General features: G+C 38.0%; 1 protein-coding gene across 5 annotated transcripts in view; it reads left to right on the forward strand.

Moving 5' to 3' along the window:
• MLF1 (myeloid leukemia factor 1) overlaps positions 1-15,329 on the forward strand; it is a 44,225-nt gene that overhangs the window by 11,813 nt on the left and 17,083 nt on the right. For all 5 annotated transcript variants that reach the window (XM_074298078.1, XM_074298076.1, XM_074298080.1 and 2 more), the window contains exon 2: positions 11,551-11,689. In XM_074298078.1, the coding sequence (XP_074154179.1) occupies positions 11,551-11,689 (139 nt within the window). The remainder of the gene's footprint in view (positions 1-11,550; positions 11,690-15,329) is intronic.

The following is a 15,329-nucleotide window of genomic DNA, read 5'->3' on the forward strand; positions in this document are numbered from 1 at the left end:
AAGATTGATAGCACTACACAAATCATGGTATTTATTAAATAGGCTTTGTTGAAATGGAAATTTTATTGCTTTATATGTTGAATTCTCTCTTATGTTTTGTGCATATGGCGGTGTCTTTTTTCTTTCCCTATTTTCTATTAATTTTAAAAATAAATATTTTAAAAGATTTTTTAAAAGAGAGATTACCAACTTGATTCTCAACTCCGTTTTTTTCTTTTCTTTTCCAAATAAATGCAAAAATAGTTTTCAACATTTACTTTTGCAATTTTTCTCCCTCTCCCTTCTCCCCCTTCTCTATGACAACAAGCAGTCCAGTAGAGGTTAAACATGTGCAGTTCTTCTAAACATATTTCGCTACACAAGAAAAATAGGATTAAAAGAGGAAAAAAATTACAAGAAAGGAAAAAACAAACCAACAACAATAAAAAGATGAAAATGCTAGTCTTTGATCCACAATTCAGCCATTTATCAATTTTCCCCATTCTTTTCTTGAAGAAAGTCTATGAGTCTGACTAGTCTCATGTCTCAATCCTAGTCTTTTTACAACATGCAATTTTCATGGAGCTTACTTTATGCCTGCTTGTGCATTGAAGTCACTGAGTATCAAAGTGCATATTAATTTAATTGGAAGAAGGTCTTATCAGGTTTTTAATAACTTCATTTTCCTCTTCATTTCTGCAATAGGTGTTGGCATGTAAGTTACAATTTCCTCTCTGTGATCTTTTTTCAAATATTTGTCATAAACTTTAGTAGTGGGATAACATAATGGCCAACTAAGTGTTTATTACTTCTGGACGCATGTCAAAGCCGACTCCACCAGCTTCCTTATTTACCTCTTCAAGGAGGATCTGGGATCATCAACTTTAAGAGCGATATGATTCTTTTTGTTCAACTGGTTATTGAACAAAGAAATCACATAATACAAAGCATATGAATGGGATAAATTAATATTTCCTGGCCCCTTTCTTCCACTCCAACCATCAAAAAAGGTACTTCTTAGGACTTAAGGCCTTTTTGAATTTTTCTGAGTTTCATTGATTGCCAGTGAATTCATCCTTAAGTGGTCAACCTATTGGTGACAAGTCTCTACTTAAAGTCCAGGATATACCTTGAATTATAATGATCCATTTTGCCTCAAATATATTGTATTGAATTATTTGCTTGATATTGCATCTCCCCCTCATTAGAATGTAAGCTGGAAAGCAGGGACTGCTTCCCCCCCCCCCTTTTTTTTTTTTTTTTTTTTTAATCAGCATTGCTCACACATTCCCTTCATTATATGGTGTAGAAACTGAATAATGCTTATTGAATTGGATCCTGAGAGGGCCCTGACAGATGTGGGGCTGCTTTAGGAGCTGATGATTCTTCCTCAAAAGTCTTGAAGCAAAATATGGATAATCCTTTACTAGGAAAGCTGTAGAAAGGATTATTGTTCTGGCCTCCAAGGGCCATTGCAGTTCTTGAAAGTCAGTAATTCTCTGACATGTATTGTCAGACTATTTTACCTTTTCCTCCCAATTTTCCATAAATGTCAGTATAATTTAATGTCTTTTGATAAATTTTGCTTAAATATGACTTTGGGATTGTGGTATTGAAGATAGGGAGAAACACTTTCTCCTTAACTCTAATCTCATCAATGTTCCCTGAACTGATGATAATAAAGTTGTATCACAATTGCTTACACAAAGAGCTGCTCAGAGTAGCCAAGAAGACTTGAACTGGGCCGTGATGAAAAGAAAAAGTCAGAGTCAGGCCCTCTCTGTGGCCACATTTAACGAATAATTTAATAGATCAGTCTTAGAATTGCCCAAGAAACTTAGAAGTCAAGTAGCTAGGAAGTGCCAAGAGTCAGAATTTGAATACAAGTCTTGATGTTAGGTCTCTTGATCTCCACAGAATGTGAATTTGCCCTATTGGGGATGCCGCAGTGAGAGTTGTATGTCCATGTACAAAAGGAATCTCCAGTGTGATTCAAAGATGGATTTTTGTGAGGTAGCTCTTAGCTACCTTTACAGATTTGCTAAGTGTGGAGCTTCTGCTTTTATCAAGAGATTTATAAGATGGTAATTAGCCTCTGCAGACTCAGTTTCGTGGACATGTCCGAGTACTGCCATCTGACCAGTTGGGAAGTTAGTGTTTTGGTCTGACGGGCATCTTTCCGCCGTCTTCTCAAGAATAGCAGCAAGTTCTCATTTTGTAGCTTACCAGTTGTTTCACAAAAGGAAATGCTGTTAGTCTTAGACAACTTGTCTCTGAGGAGATGATATTGCCTTTGTTATTTTTTTCCCTCCTTCCCCCACTTCCTATCCCCTGCCTTGGAAGTCATCTTTTTAATCATAGAGAAACAGAGTTAAGTTTATTGGCCTAGAGTTTTTAGACTTTCTGCTCCCGGTTTTTGAAAATCAAACGATTTCCTCTTCTTTTTTTTTTTTTTTTTTTCTTTTTTGAAGGGGAGGGAAGACAAGGATATTAGGGCTTTATCTTGCTCAGTCCAGAAGTACAGTGGCCATTGATGAGCCTCATTCCATTATTGATCCATTGCCTGGCTTGGTGTCTCAGCCAGTTTGCCCCCTTAGTTTGATCTTGCTCCCCCTGCATTTAAAGGAATCTATCATCTCGGTCTTCCCCAGTATGTGTGTGTGTCACCATGTGCCACTGATGCAGGCTCCTTTTATTGTTCCTAGAGTCATTTTCCATGATTTTTTAAATAGCTCTTTACCTATATGAGCCACTTGGCTCAGCAACCACACCCAGTACCCTTGGGTGTGGTTCACTTGGGCCAGCCTTGAATTCATTAAAGGAAAACTAGGTGCTTTCTTACTAGTTCTTCTTTTAGGTAAGAACTCCATGTAAGTTATTTTTGTTCTTTCCTTTCTAGTGTAAAGGTCATTCTCCTTGGCAGGTAAAACAATCAAAATAAGAACTGAGCAATTTCACTTTCTTTCCTTTGTCTCATCCCAACCACTCCATCTGTCTTGAGCATTGGCACTATTCTTTCTTTGATCTTTTGATTCTTTTTCTCCAGTTGTAAATGTCTTTTAAAAAACCTGTTTTGTTTTCAAACCATCCTGCAAAAAGAGAAAAAATTGCAGAAAAGAGGAAAACAAATATTTAACCAAAGTGAAGAATATCTAAGTAGAGGGAACCTACCAGACAACTTTAATTTTATAAAGGAATATATTAAAAATGCAACTGGAGCAATTAACAGATGATTAATATTGGAGGGTGGCACAAGTTCCTGATGTTCTTTTTTACAGAACTGTGTAATGCCGTAGGATTCGTTTTCTTTGCTTTGATCACATTTTTGTTCAGATAGTTTGCAAAGAGAAAGAAATATAAGCTATAATTATATAAGAAAGTGTCTAAATCATTAATAGAGATGTGAACATTTAGACCTTCCTAAGGTTCCATTTCTCACACTCTTCAGATTGGCAAAGATGACAAAAAAGGATGGTGACAAGTAGTGGAGGAAAATGGGTACATTAATGTTTTGTTGGTCAAGCTGTGTGCATTATTAAGTTCAACTATTCCAGAAAGAAATTTGGAACCATGCCCAAAAAGTCGCCCAACTTGATATAGTGAGAACTATTACTAGGCCTATATCCTAAAAAGATCAAAGGAAAAGAACTCAAAGATCCAAAAATATCCAATTAGCCATACCTTCACAGCAGCAAAGAATGGGAAATTAAGGCAGTGTATCTATTAACTGGCAAATGACTGGACAAATTGTGGTATAGGAAAGTAATAGAATATTATCATGCCATAAGAAACAACAAGAGGGATAATTTTGGAGAAACAAAGGAAAACTTAAAGGAACATTGATATGGAGTGAAGTTTTTATGCAATAACAACATTGTTAAGACAGATAATTTTGAAAGGCTTAAGCAATGACAAACTATGATTCCAGAGGACTTAGGATGAAGAATGCTAACCCAATTCCTGAGAGAAATGATAGAAGTAGACATATTTTTAGACATGGCCAAGGTAGGAATTTGTTTTTGCTTGACCATGTTTATTGTTAGGTTGGTTTGTTTTTCAACTGAAGAGGAACTTGGGAGGGAAGGATTGTGGAAAAAAGAAGAAAGAAAGAAAGAATTTATTGGAGTGTTTTATAAAATGCACAGAAGAGAACGGAAGGAAAGACCAAAAGGCATCACAACCTAACAAGGACAGTTTTTAAATTATAGGTGGAATTCTTTATATACTTTAAAAAGAAATCTTAGAGATTCACAGTATCTTGTATTTTTTTCTGTTCTGCTGTGTATATGGAAGTTCTTATTGTGTTTGGTGTTTGTAAAGTTCAAAATAAAAAAGATTTTGAAATGATTTCTCTTTGTGTCTTCAAAATTTTGTTCTTGAGCATCTCCCGTCCCTCTTGGACTAACTTGCCCTATAGAATTCTAACCTGAGGGATCCTGTGGAAGCATAGCTTATTCAGAAAGGAGTTCCATGAAAGGTCCCACAAGTGGCCTAGCTTTTCTCCCTTCTCTATGGCTCCACAATTCCTCTTTCCTAGGCCCTAGCACTTGGTAGTGGTTGTCACCCTGTGTGAAATAGAGACATTAGGAGTGTAGGAAAGAGAACATTCCTTGTGAGATTGTGGGCAGCAATATAGTAGATAGGGTCACTTCAGTGCCCCTTCCTTGGCCGCCTCTAGGCAGAGCGCGCTGCGGTGGGAAGCAGAAGCAGCCCCTTTTCACTTTTATAGTCGGTCCTGAAAAAGACCCGTTATCAGTGTAAATGATGGTGACATCATTCATTTTGTGACATCTCTTAGAGACCAGAGTCAACAGTGCCTTGTTAGGAGCAGCTCTCAGTCCGATGGGCCACGGCATTGTGTCATTCTGCTTGTGCTTCTGCTCAGCCCTTTGGGTTTGGAGACCTTTCCTCTTCTCCTTCAGGTTTCTTTTTCCCATCACTGCTTTGGTTCTCTCCAGGTTATTCAAATGAATCTCCTTGTGTTTGTGTGTAGATCCTACACTGGTGATTTCTAGCTTGGAGCCAAGCTCTCTCACTGTCTTACCATGTGACACTGAGCAACAAACTGTCCTGGATCTGAGTCCTTACCTAATTGCCATCACCAGGGGGTGACTGACTAGCAGGCTATCAGTTCTTTGGTCATGGCAATCTCCAAAACAAGCCAAAGTGACGCCAAGTATTGTGCAGTCCCTTTCTTATTTGACAGCTTCATTAAGAGATTGGCAAAAAAAGAGTAGACCAAATATGAGTGCTACTATAAATAAATAATAGTTTAACTATAGGTTTTCTAAATGTGAGATTGTTGTTCAATGTCTAACTCATTGAGATATACTATATACTCTAGAAAAACTGAAAGACAATATTTTTCTTCTAAATCAAACCAGAAATTAAAAGAAAGATCTAACCAAGTGGAAGGATAACTTTTAGAGGTTCTCTTTGGAAAGGGAAACAAAAGCATTCTTTAGATCACAGATTTGGAAAAGCTAATAAGTAGCTGTAAGCCATAAACTCTTTACTTTGCAGATGAGGCAACTAATTCCTGCATAGGTCACTGGGAGTTAATAGTATACTTTTTCACATTAATTGCTAAAAAAGTTTCTCCCCATATCCTAGGTGCATATGATTGATTTTTTAAAATTAATGTTATAATTATAGTTTTTTTTGACATTACATATGCATGGGTAATTTTTTTACAGCATTTATCCCTTGTACTCACTTCTTTTCCGAATTTTCCCCTCCCTCCCTCCACCCCCTTCCCTAGATGACAGGCAATCCCATACATGTTACATGTGTTACAGTATATCCTAGATACAATATATGTGTGTAAAACCGAGTTTCTTGTTTGCACGGTACGAATTGGATTCAGAAGGTAAAAATAAACCTGGATAGAAAGACAATAGTGCAAACAGTTTACACTCATTTCCTAGTGTTCCTTCTCTGGGTGTAGCTGATTCTGTCCCATCATTGATCAACTGGAACTGAATTAGATCTTCTCTATATTGAAGATATATGATTGATTTTTTAAAGACAAAATGTAGGACTTGACATTGATTGCTTTTATGTATTCATTTATTTATTTATTTATTTTGATTTGTTTTGTCCCAAGCAATCATCCTAGACTTTTTTTTTTTTTTTTTTTTTTGCCAAGAGGATTACCCTTGCTTCTTCCCTAAATATCTTATATCTATCTCCCCTAAATGTCAACTAAATAACAGGCTTTATCCTTGTTATTTGTCTAATTATTTTGAACCAGGCAGCCATTTGGTTTAAATTCAGCATTCATTTGTCAGATCTATGGTATTATTTATCAACATCATTGTGCCATCTGCTCGTCTGATGGGTATTCTATCTTTATGTGAGTTACTGGTGAAAAACCAAACATGACAGGCCCAAGGATGGAGTCCTGGAGCACTTGAGCCATTCTGAGGAAGACTGTCATGGAGCTATTTATCAACACACTTAGGTTATAATTTATTTAACATGTTCTGTATTTGCCTATCTGTTGCCATTCCACCCATCTATCACCATCTTGCCTAAAGTGATATTGCTTACTAAAGTGAAACATAGGGGTGGACTCGATAGAGCGCCCCTAGGATCTTCTGGCCTGGAATGTTTGAAGAACTCAATTGGTGCTTTATGATCACCATATTTTACAGATCCACATTGTAACTCAGATCACAAGCCCGGTTTTCTTGGGAGTTGGGAGGCATCTGAGTTATCATCCCTAAAACAGAAAACAGATGAAGAAAATATTTTGGCAACATCATCATTATGAGCCAGGAACTGCAGAGAACCTCTGGGAGGAATAAAAGGAAAATGTTAGATAAATCCTCTATGTTCATGAACATTGTCAGATTTGGGCGTCTCCCAGCATCTTGGGATGATGACTTGGGCCTCAGCCTTGTTAATCTGGCATTAGGCACTCAGACTAAGACTAGGACATGAGGTCTACAGGAAAAGAGAGGAGATAGGAACATTGAAGGTTCTTGAACTTAATAGGAACATGAAGGTTCTTGCACTTAATATGCCTTCATTTCTTTCTGTGTCAGAGGGCCTTGAGTCTGGTACTCAGGAGTTTCTTACGCTGCTCCTTCAGTTGACCAGTGGGGAACTGAGGCTCACTTACTGCAGTCAGCAGTTAATAAGAATGGCAGACAGAGCTCTGGGGTTTGATCTCGGGTCCTGTTATTCTAAGTTAAACTCTCCAACCTTGGGATTTAGCACCATGGAAGTAAATGAAGTTCTTGAAAAGACCTTTCATACACTTTAAATACTTAGTAACTCTGCAGAAATGAAAGAGCAGAAGCTGATAAATTGATCAGAAGCCTTGTTGCCTCCAAATAGTGAATGTCTCCCAATAGTCCAAAGAGGCTAAACATGGTGAGTAAATACTGACCAAAATGCAAAGAAATGAAATCATATTACAGAGCAGTTACTGATAGTGGGTATCAAGAATCCATTTTCTGGTAAAGGAAAGCCAAATATAAAGGCAGATCAAAATATAAGAAAGAATAAACATGTGAAGACGAAACAAAGAGCCATTGCTTCAATCTGATCTGTTCTAATGAACCATTAATTCAGAAAAGTGAGAACTAGAAAAGGTATAGGTTTGATCTTAATTATTATTTCCTTCCAAAGTTTTAACTGATGCAGAAGTTTTAGAATAACTAGGAAGAGCTCTGAAAAGCCCCCCAACTCTCTTAATCAAGAAACATTTGGTCTCTTTGCCAAAAGGGTGGGGAGATGGCCACCAAGGGCAGACATGGAACACAAAATGCTACAGTGGAAGAGGATATTAGCCAGGAGCATCTTATAAAACAGCAAAAATCAATGAAAGGGAAAAACAAGTCTATAGGAAGCTTGGTTTGAGACCCCAGTGAATTTCATCTTCCTGAGGGTCTTTGTAGACAAACTGGCAAAAAGACAACAAATTAACATACGAAGGAAAGCATTGGCTAACATTTCCTGAATGAGCTTTTCTCCAACACCGCATTTCCCCTGTTCAGAAATGGAAACACAGAGAGTGGCCCATCTAATGCAAGCATCTCAAGTTTGTCACTTTTCCATTGCATATCTGAGTCTGGGAGAAGACAAATGTGGCAATTGTAGTTTGCACAGATCAAGCAAGCTCTAAGGTGTCAGGCTGGAAAGCCTGTATCTGAGGAGCTCCCAGGTCTGTGGATAATTTGCAAGAGGTCCATGAACTTGGATAGGAAAATAATTACTTTATTTTCATGAATCTGTAACAGAAATTGAGCATTTCTTTTTGTCACTTAAAAGGCGATTCTAAGAGGAGCCATATCATCAGAAAGCAAGGTCACAGGGCCCAAGAGTATGTCTAAGGTGTCAGTGCCAGGCCTAAAATAATCTTTAAGATGAAGAGTTTTCTCAACTGAGTAACCTAGTAAAAAATGAATAGAAATATATATACTTAAAACCTGCCTACCTCTGGCCTACAGGTGGTTTTGAGCTTCTTAATGGCTTTCCCATTGGCTCAAAAGTTCTTGTAGGAAGTAGCTACCAAGATGGAAGGATTTGAGTAATGCCTTAAGGTCCAGTTGAGAATAATTCATTACACAACTAAAGAATATAAACAAAGAATGTAAATGGACAATTTTCATTACACAAAATTGGTTTTTGTACAAATACCAATAACTAAAATTAGAAGTGAAGCAGATAACAGGAAAAATCTTTATAGTAAGTTTCTCTGCTCAAAGCCTCATTTGTAAGCTCTATAAGAAATCAATTCAAATTTATAACAATAACAAAAAAATAAAATAGAGCCATTCTCAAAATTGATAAATGAAAATAAATGAAAAGACAGTTTTCATAGGGGAAAAAATGAAACTTACTGACAGTCAAAAGAAAAAAGTGCCCCAAATCACTAATGTTTTGAGCAATACAAATTAAAAACAACTCTGAAGTTCCATCTCATACCCATCACATTGACCAAAAAAAAAAAAGAAAAAAGAAAAGAAAATGACAAATGTTGAGAGAGATGTGGGAAAATAGATCTATTGATACACTATTGATGGAGCTATTAAATAGTGCAACCATTCTGGAAAGCAATTTGGGTCTATCTTCAAAAATGTAAGTAAATTGCATATAACTTTTGAACCTGCTATATACCACCATTAGGTAGTACTTCAATAAAAATAATAAATAATAAAATTTTAAAAAGAAATAAAAAAGTTGAAAAAGGATCCATATGTACAAAAAATATATATAGCAACTTTTTAAAAAGTTTAATCTGCATCTTTAACATTTTCCCTTTTTTACATCAAAACAGTCATTAGGACAATAAAGTACTAATCTGTAGTGGCTATTCTGATTTCTGATTTTTGTTCTTGAATCCTTTGCCTTTTTTTTTTTCCCAAATTAAATTTTAAGTTCTGAATTTTTTCTTTTATTCCCCTTTCCCCACTTGTTGAGAAGCTAAGAAAAATAAAACTCATTATAATATGTATAGTGTCACAAAACAAATTTCTACATCTGCCATATTTCCTTCCCCAAAAAAGAACAAGATAAAAATATACTTCAGTCTATACTCTTGAGTCTTCCAGTCTCTTTGGAGGTGGATAACTCCTTTGAAATGGAATCCTTTGAAACAGAAATGTTACTCAGTTACACTAAGTCTTTTACAGTTGATTATAATAATGCTGTATAAATTGTTTTCCTGGTTTTGTTCATTTTGTTGTGTCTATGTAAATCTTACCAGATTTTTCTGAAAATCAACCCTTTTGTTTCTTACAACACAGTATTCTATCACATTCATATTCATGATTTGTTCAGCCAATCCCCAAAGCACAGGCATCCCTTCAGTTTCCAATTCTTTGTTACTACAAAAAGAGTTGGCAAAAATAGATTTGTACATATAGGTCCTTCTCTCTTTTTGTTTCTTGGGGCTATAAACCTAATAGTGCTATTACTGGATCAGAGGGTATATAGGCTTAGTATAGCTTTAGGGGCATTGTAAGTGACTCAGTTACCTATTTATTTTAGAAATGAGATTTTTATCAGAGAAATTTGAATCAAAGAGTTCCTCTCTGTTTCCTAACAGCTCCTTTTGTAGAGATAGAGAATTAGAACTAAGCAGGAAGTACCCATCAATTAGAGAATGGCTGAACAAATTATGAACAAATTATTCCTCACGAACATAATGTAAGAAGGTAAGAAAGGATGAAAGGAACTGTTTCAAAGATTTGTATGAATTGATGTCCAGTGAAGGGAGTCTATGATTTGAGTTTGTGTTGTCCACCCTTTTGAGTTTGTAAGCTTTTTTTATATTATTCTTCTATAGTGTCTTTACTTAGTAGCTTTGGCATTGGATATTATTGAACAAAAAGAATCAGATAAAAGGCTTCAAAATCACTAATCATTAAATTTAAACATCTGAGTTTTCACTCAGACCTGGGAATTTGGTGAAGATGATAAAAGACAAATAGTCACTGGGAGCGGTTTGGGGGAAATAGGCTCTTGTCCACAAGGCTCAAGTGCCCAGGTCATCTGACACTGGGGATCAGTGTCTTTTACATGACTTTGAACCTTCTGCAAATGGGATTCGACACAATGGGATTAGATGAATATTGTCGTTTTAGAATTAACTGGGAAAGCTATAGACACACACATATATGCTCTTATAGATGTTCACCTGTTGTGTCCGACCTTTCATTAATTGCCTTCAATGCATGAATTACAAACGAGCATCAGTCATGTATTTTATCTAAGGTCATCCCTCAGTGCCAGTTCTGCTTCCCAGAAGGGGCTCTGAGCCACTTGGAAGTTTGAGAATGGGTTGACATCGTTTGGGTCCCGAGTTTGCTAAATGAGTGGGCTTTCCTGGGGTTTGTAGTGATTCATGAAAGTGATGTTGGTAAACCCTGGAAGAAAAGCCCGAGTTTCATCCAGGGGCTGCTGTGGTCTGTTATTCTGTCTGCCCCCAGCCATCGAGCCTGTGACCTGGGCTCTTTTTTGCATGTTTCTCTTGTTTCTGGTGTAACTTTTCATGCAGATGACTGTCAGAGCCACAAATGCAGTCTTCCTTTGTCTCCTGAATTCCAGCCCTGCTTGACCCCCTCACCTGAAGTTCTCTTGTTCCCACCTCTACCCTTGCCTGGGTCTTTTGAATTAACCATTGGGCCTGCCACCTTTGAGGGAGTTGTCCTTTGCACTAGAAATTCTTTCTGTTATTAAGTCTTATTGCTTCTAGTTGAGTGAACAGAGCATTAAGTATTTACCAGAAACAACACACTGAGGATATATATAGAAACATCAAGTGAGAGCTCTCTGCCTCTGGTCAGATGGGAGAGTCCTGGGGGCCTCGTAGTGAAGGGCCAGAAGAGACGCAAGGCTGCTGTGGGGTGGTCTCCACCAGAGACACAGATCCTTTGTGACACGGAGCCATCGGTAGAGCCAAGACTTGGGGGCAGGAGCTTGCCTTTCAGGTGCCTTGCAGTAGCAAGGGTCAGGTTGTGTGTCTGACAGGGCTTGTTTTCTGAGGAACAGAAGAGGGTGGTACTTGAAATCCATCATTATTAATGATATTTTCTATCTTCTGTTTATTTTCCACAGAGACACCTTTTCTTCTCAGAGTGAAAATATGCGTCAAATGATGAAAAGTTTGGCTCAGCCTTTTGGACAACTTCTCAGCATTGCTGGTGGGAGAGGTCGTCATGATGATGACGATGATGATGATAAAGTTTCTTGTTGTGTAGGTTCTTTATTTTGAAGATTCTTAATAAGAACATGATAGGAATTTTAGGAAAGAAATAGAAAATATCATAATGCATTTAATTCCTTAAGGCTGCTTTTAGGTCACAACTACGGGTATTGAAGCTGCCATGTTTGCTGGGATGGGATTTAACCCAAAGGATGTATAAAACTCTGTAATATGACAACTTTTTATTGTGTTACATAGGATTTGCTTGTACTAAATTCCCATGATTATAGAGTTACAGTTTATCCATACATTTAACCAAAAACTTTTGCTATGATACTCATTTGTCACTCATATTAGTCAATTAACAATTAACTTCTCACATCGTATTTTAAGAAAATAATCAAGAAACATGTTTGTCACCTGTAATTGTCTTCCTCTTCCTTCCTCTTCTATTGTGAAAAAGCACCTGGGGGGCTATTAGCAAAAGTGACAATAGAATGCATTTTTTGCTTTGTTTTTTCCTTGGTCTTTGACAGAGTGGACACAGATGTGGGCTGTTGACTGCCTTTTGGCCCTTTTTGCTTCTTTCATTACTATCTTAACCACCTCAGCCCCCTCCAGAGAAAGAAAAGTAAACCTTGAATGGGCATGTTACCTTACCCTTCCTATTCATTGTTTCTCATAAGCATCAGTGATTCCTTAACTTAGGGGAAGTTTCTACTCTAAATATCAAAGAAACCAAAAGATGGGAGAAATAGAAGCAGCCCTAGAATGTAGGACGTTCATTACCATCCACTGCTCTGCAACCTCTTTCTGTTGTTTAATTTACAGGAATGAGAGTTTAGCAGGTAAAAAATGGTTGCTGGGAGTTGCCCTTAGTTGCCCTTTATTCAGAGGGGACATGAGGAGTAGAAATGCAGGAAAATGCAGACTATCTGTTCCTGACAATTACTTTTATTTATCTGAAAAAGTGCTTTTTGGTCCATCTGAAAAGAAGGGAATATTTTAAGTTCCTAAGCCCCTTAACTCACATTTGTTTCAAATTAATCTCCAGTCATAAGTGGAAGGGACAAGGATCAGTGAGCCATTGTATCTTTTTTGGTTGACTGTTCCATTTGGTATTGGAGGGAAAAATAGCTTCATGACAATATAACATATGTAGACTGGGGCCCCTGGCTCTCAGTTCAGTGGGTCTGTAGAGCATCGGGCTTTATTTAATTGCTGTCAATTACCACCCTCAACTAAAGAAGACAGGTATAGAAACTTGAAAAGGACGCTGAGAATCCCCTTGGGGGTCAGCCCACCCTGAGCGAGGTGGAGAAAAGAACTCCCATGAGGAAGAGCAGAAATCAATTTTCTTCTCAACAGAAGTTCCCTGGACATCTGCCAGGCCTAGTTTCAGTGCCTTCCAAGGATTGCCAGATCACCAAAGTGTCTACAACTTCCATCCTCGGATTTCAAATTTTATGGCAAAGTAGGGACTTAACTGCTTACCTAGGGCACTCCAAAAGTGCATTTTTAAGATGTTAAAGCTTGATGGGAATAGCCAGCTGAACGTTTAAAGCTGGGAGCCACCCAGAGATTTTGGGACCATCCTGGAGAGTAGGTGTGTTTGGGGATTTATTGGGGTGACTCCTTGGAGGGTTTTCCTCTGAGAAGGATTGTAGTTTCACAAATGAAATGTGATCCTTGAACAGATTTGAGACTTTTTGTAGCTCAAAAGTGAAGTTGTAAGAGGTACCAAAGGTGGTATTGGGGGGGCCGGGAATCATCCTTTATATGTGTGGTGTTTGCTACACAAACAACAAAGCTGCTCTCTCAGCCAGAGTCCCCCATGTCCCAGGCTGGAAGGGTCAGACTCTAGAGATGAAATCTGTCCTTTTGGAACTTAAATCAAAGCTTTTGTAGAAACTCATCTGTGTCTTAGGTGGAACTTTCAATAACCATGCTGTCAAGTGTCACCTAGTTTCAGTGGCACATGACACGCATATAAAAGTTCATGATTTTAGAGGTATATAAATATAAACAAGAAGTCCTTACCCTCAGGAGCTTGCATTCTGTAGTTGAAGACAGTCCTTGAAAGGGGAGGAGGTTGGGAGTGTGTGGAAAGGTGCAGTGCTAGATTTGGGAGCAGAGTAGCATGACTAATCTTGGCCCTTTGCCCACGATGGAGGTTCTAGGGGAGAGCCTGCTAGTGGAAAAAGGGGCCTTTGGGCAGCTGAGGCTGGAGGAAGAGTTACAGAAAGAAAAAACACCAAGAAATGTTACAGAACACCCTTTTTTAGCTCTAAAGCAGTAGCTTACATCTTGTTTTGTTATCTTTCACCAATAAAGATTGTAATTGTTCTGTAGCATCACCACTTAACCACTGGAGCTCAAAGTTAACCAAGGAGAGCAGTGGTAGGGTTTGAGTTTAAGAACCCGTGATTTCTTCAGTACAATTCCTCATCATAATTAGACTAATTTTTCCACAATGCTTTCAGGTTCACAAAACCTTTTCCAAGTGTTCTTACTTTGGAGCCTTCTCTGAACCTTGTGAGAGAGGTACCACAGGTGCTGGTAGCCTGAGGGAATTAATGCTCAGGAAGGCCAGAGCCACCTAGCAAGGGTTGGAGTCAGAGTAAGTGGTCCACATGCCTCTCCTTGCTCCTCCTGTCCTCCTGCATGGCCTTCACACTCCATCACTGCTTCAAGGATTGTCTTCAGGAGATTTTAGTGCTGAGAAAAATACCCCCCCAAAAAAAGGCTGGGTTGGAAGGAGAGAAATGAGGCATAAAACCTGCCAGACCCTCTGGGACCCAGGCTCTTGTACTCTACTTCCCTGAGCCGCATACCTGTTACGGAAGCAAAATTATCATTTTAGGGAGGGAAATTCCATTTGAACTTAATCTTTTCATTTAAATTGCAAAATAATCTGGGTAGATACCGCATTGTCCATGTCAAGAAGTGGCAAATTCTATACAGATGTAAGCACTCAACAAACAGTTATTATTTGGTAGCTATATATTCCATTGTTAACTCTCTAATTGATTGTCACTGTTTTGGGGTATTCCTAAGGCTTTACATAGAGCTTAATCTGGAGTCATTGAATTGTATTGGGGGGAGGGGAAAAGGCAGGATACTGTAATTCAAAATGTCCCAGTGGCCTTTGAAACAAAAGGAATACTAGACTACATTTTGGCTAAAGAGGTCCCTTTGCAATGAGCAGCCAAGATCAGCATTGATTGTGTTGTGTGCCATCATAACTGTGGAGACGAACAAAAGTCAGGAAATTATCCAAGAAACCAAGAGCCCAGGAAGTGAGCTAGGTCTCAAAAGTCCTTGATTTTATAGATGGGCAAACCAAGGCCAAGAGAGATGAATTGCCTAAAGTCACTAACTTGTTTTATCACTAACTTGGAGAGCCTCTCAACCCTTAAGGTCTGGTTCTCTTCTCCACAACTGTACTCTCTCCTCCCAGGCTGCAACCCAGGTGTCATTGAAGTTCCTTTGAATGGTAAAATGTGACACTGACACCTAATGAATGTGCTTCCAAAATGATGACTTGTTCTTCAGAGTAAATCCACTTGTTAAAACAGGGACTAGCATTTTCTAGTAAACAATGCACAAAGATTAATTTATTTTAAAAAGGAAACTTAAATCTGAAAATAAGTTAATTTTATCTTTAGTGAAACTTAGATTATGATTGCAC

The sequence above is a fragment of the Sminthopsis crassicaudata genome, chromosome 3, assembly GCF_048593235.1.
Source record: "Sminthopsis crassicaudata isolate SCR6 chromosome 3, ASM4859323v1, whole genome shotgun sequence".
Classification (NCBI taxonomy): Eukaryota; Metazoa; Chordata; class Mammalia; order Dasyuromorphia; family Dasyuridae; genus Sminthopsis; species Sminthopsis crassicaudata.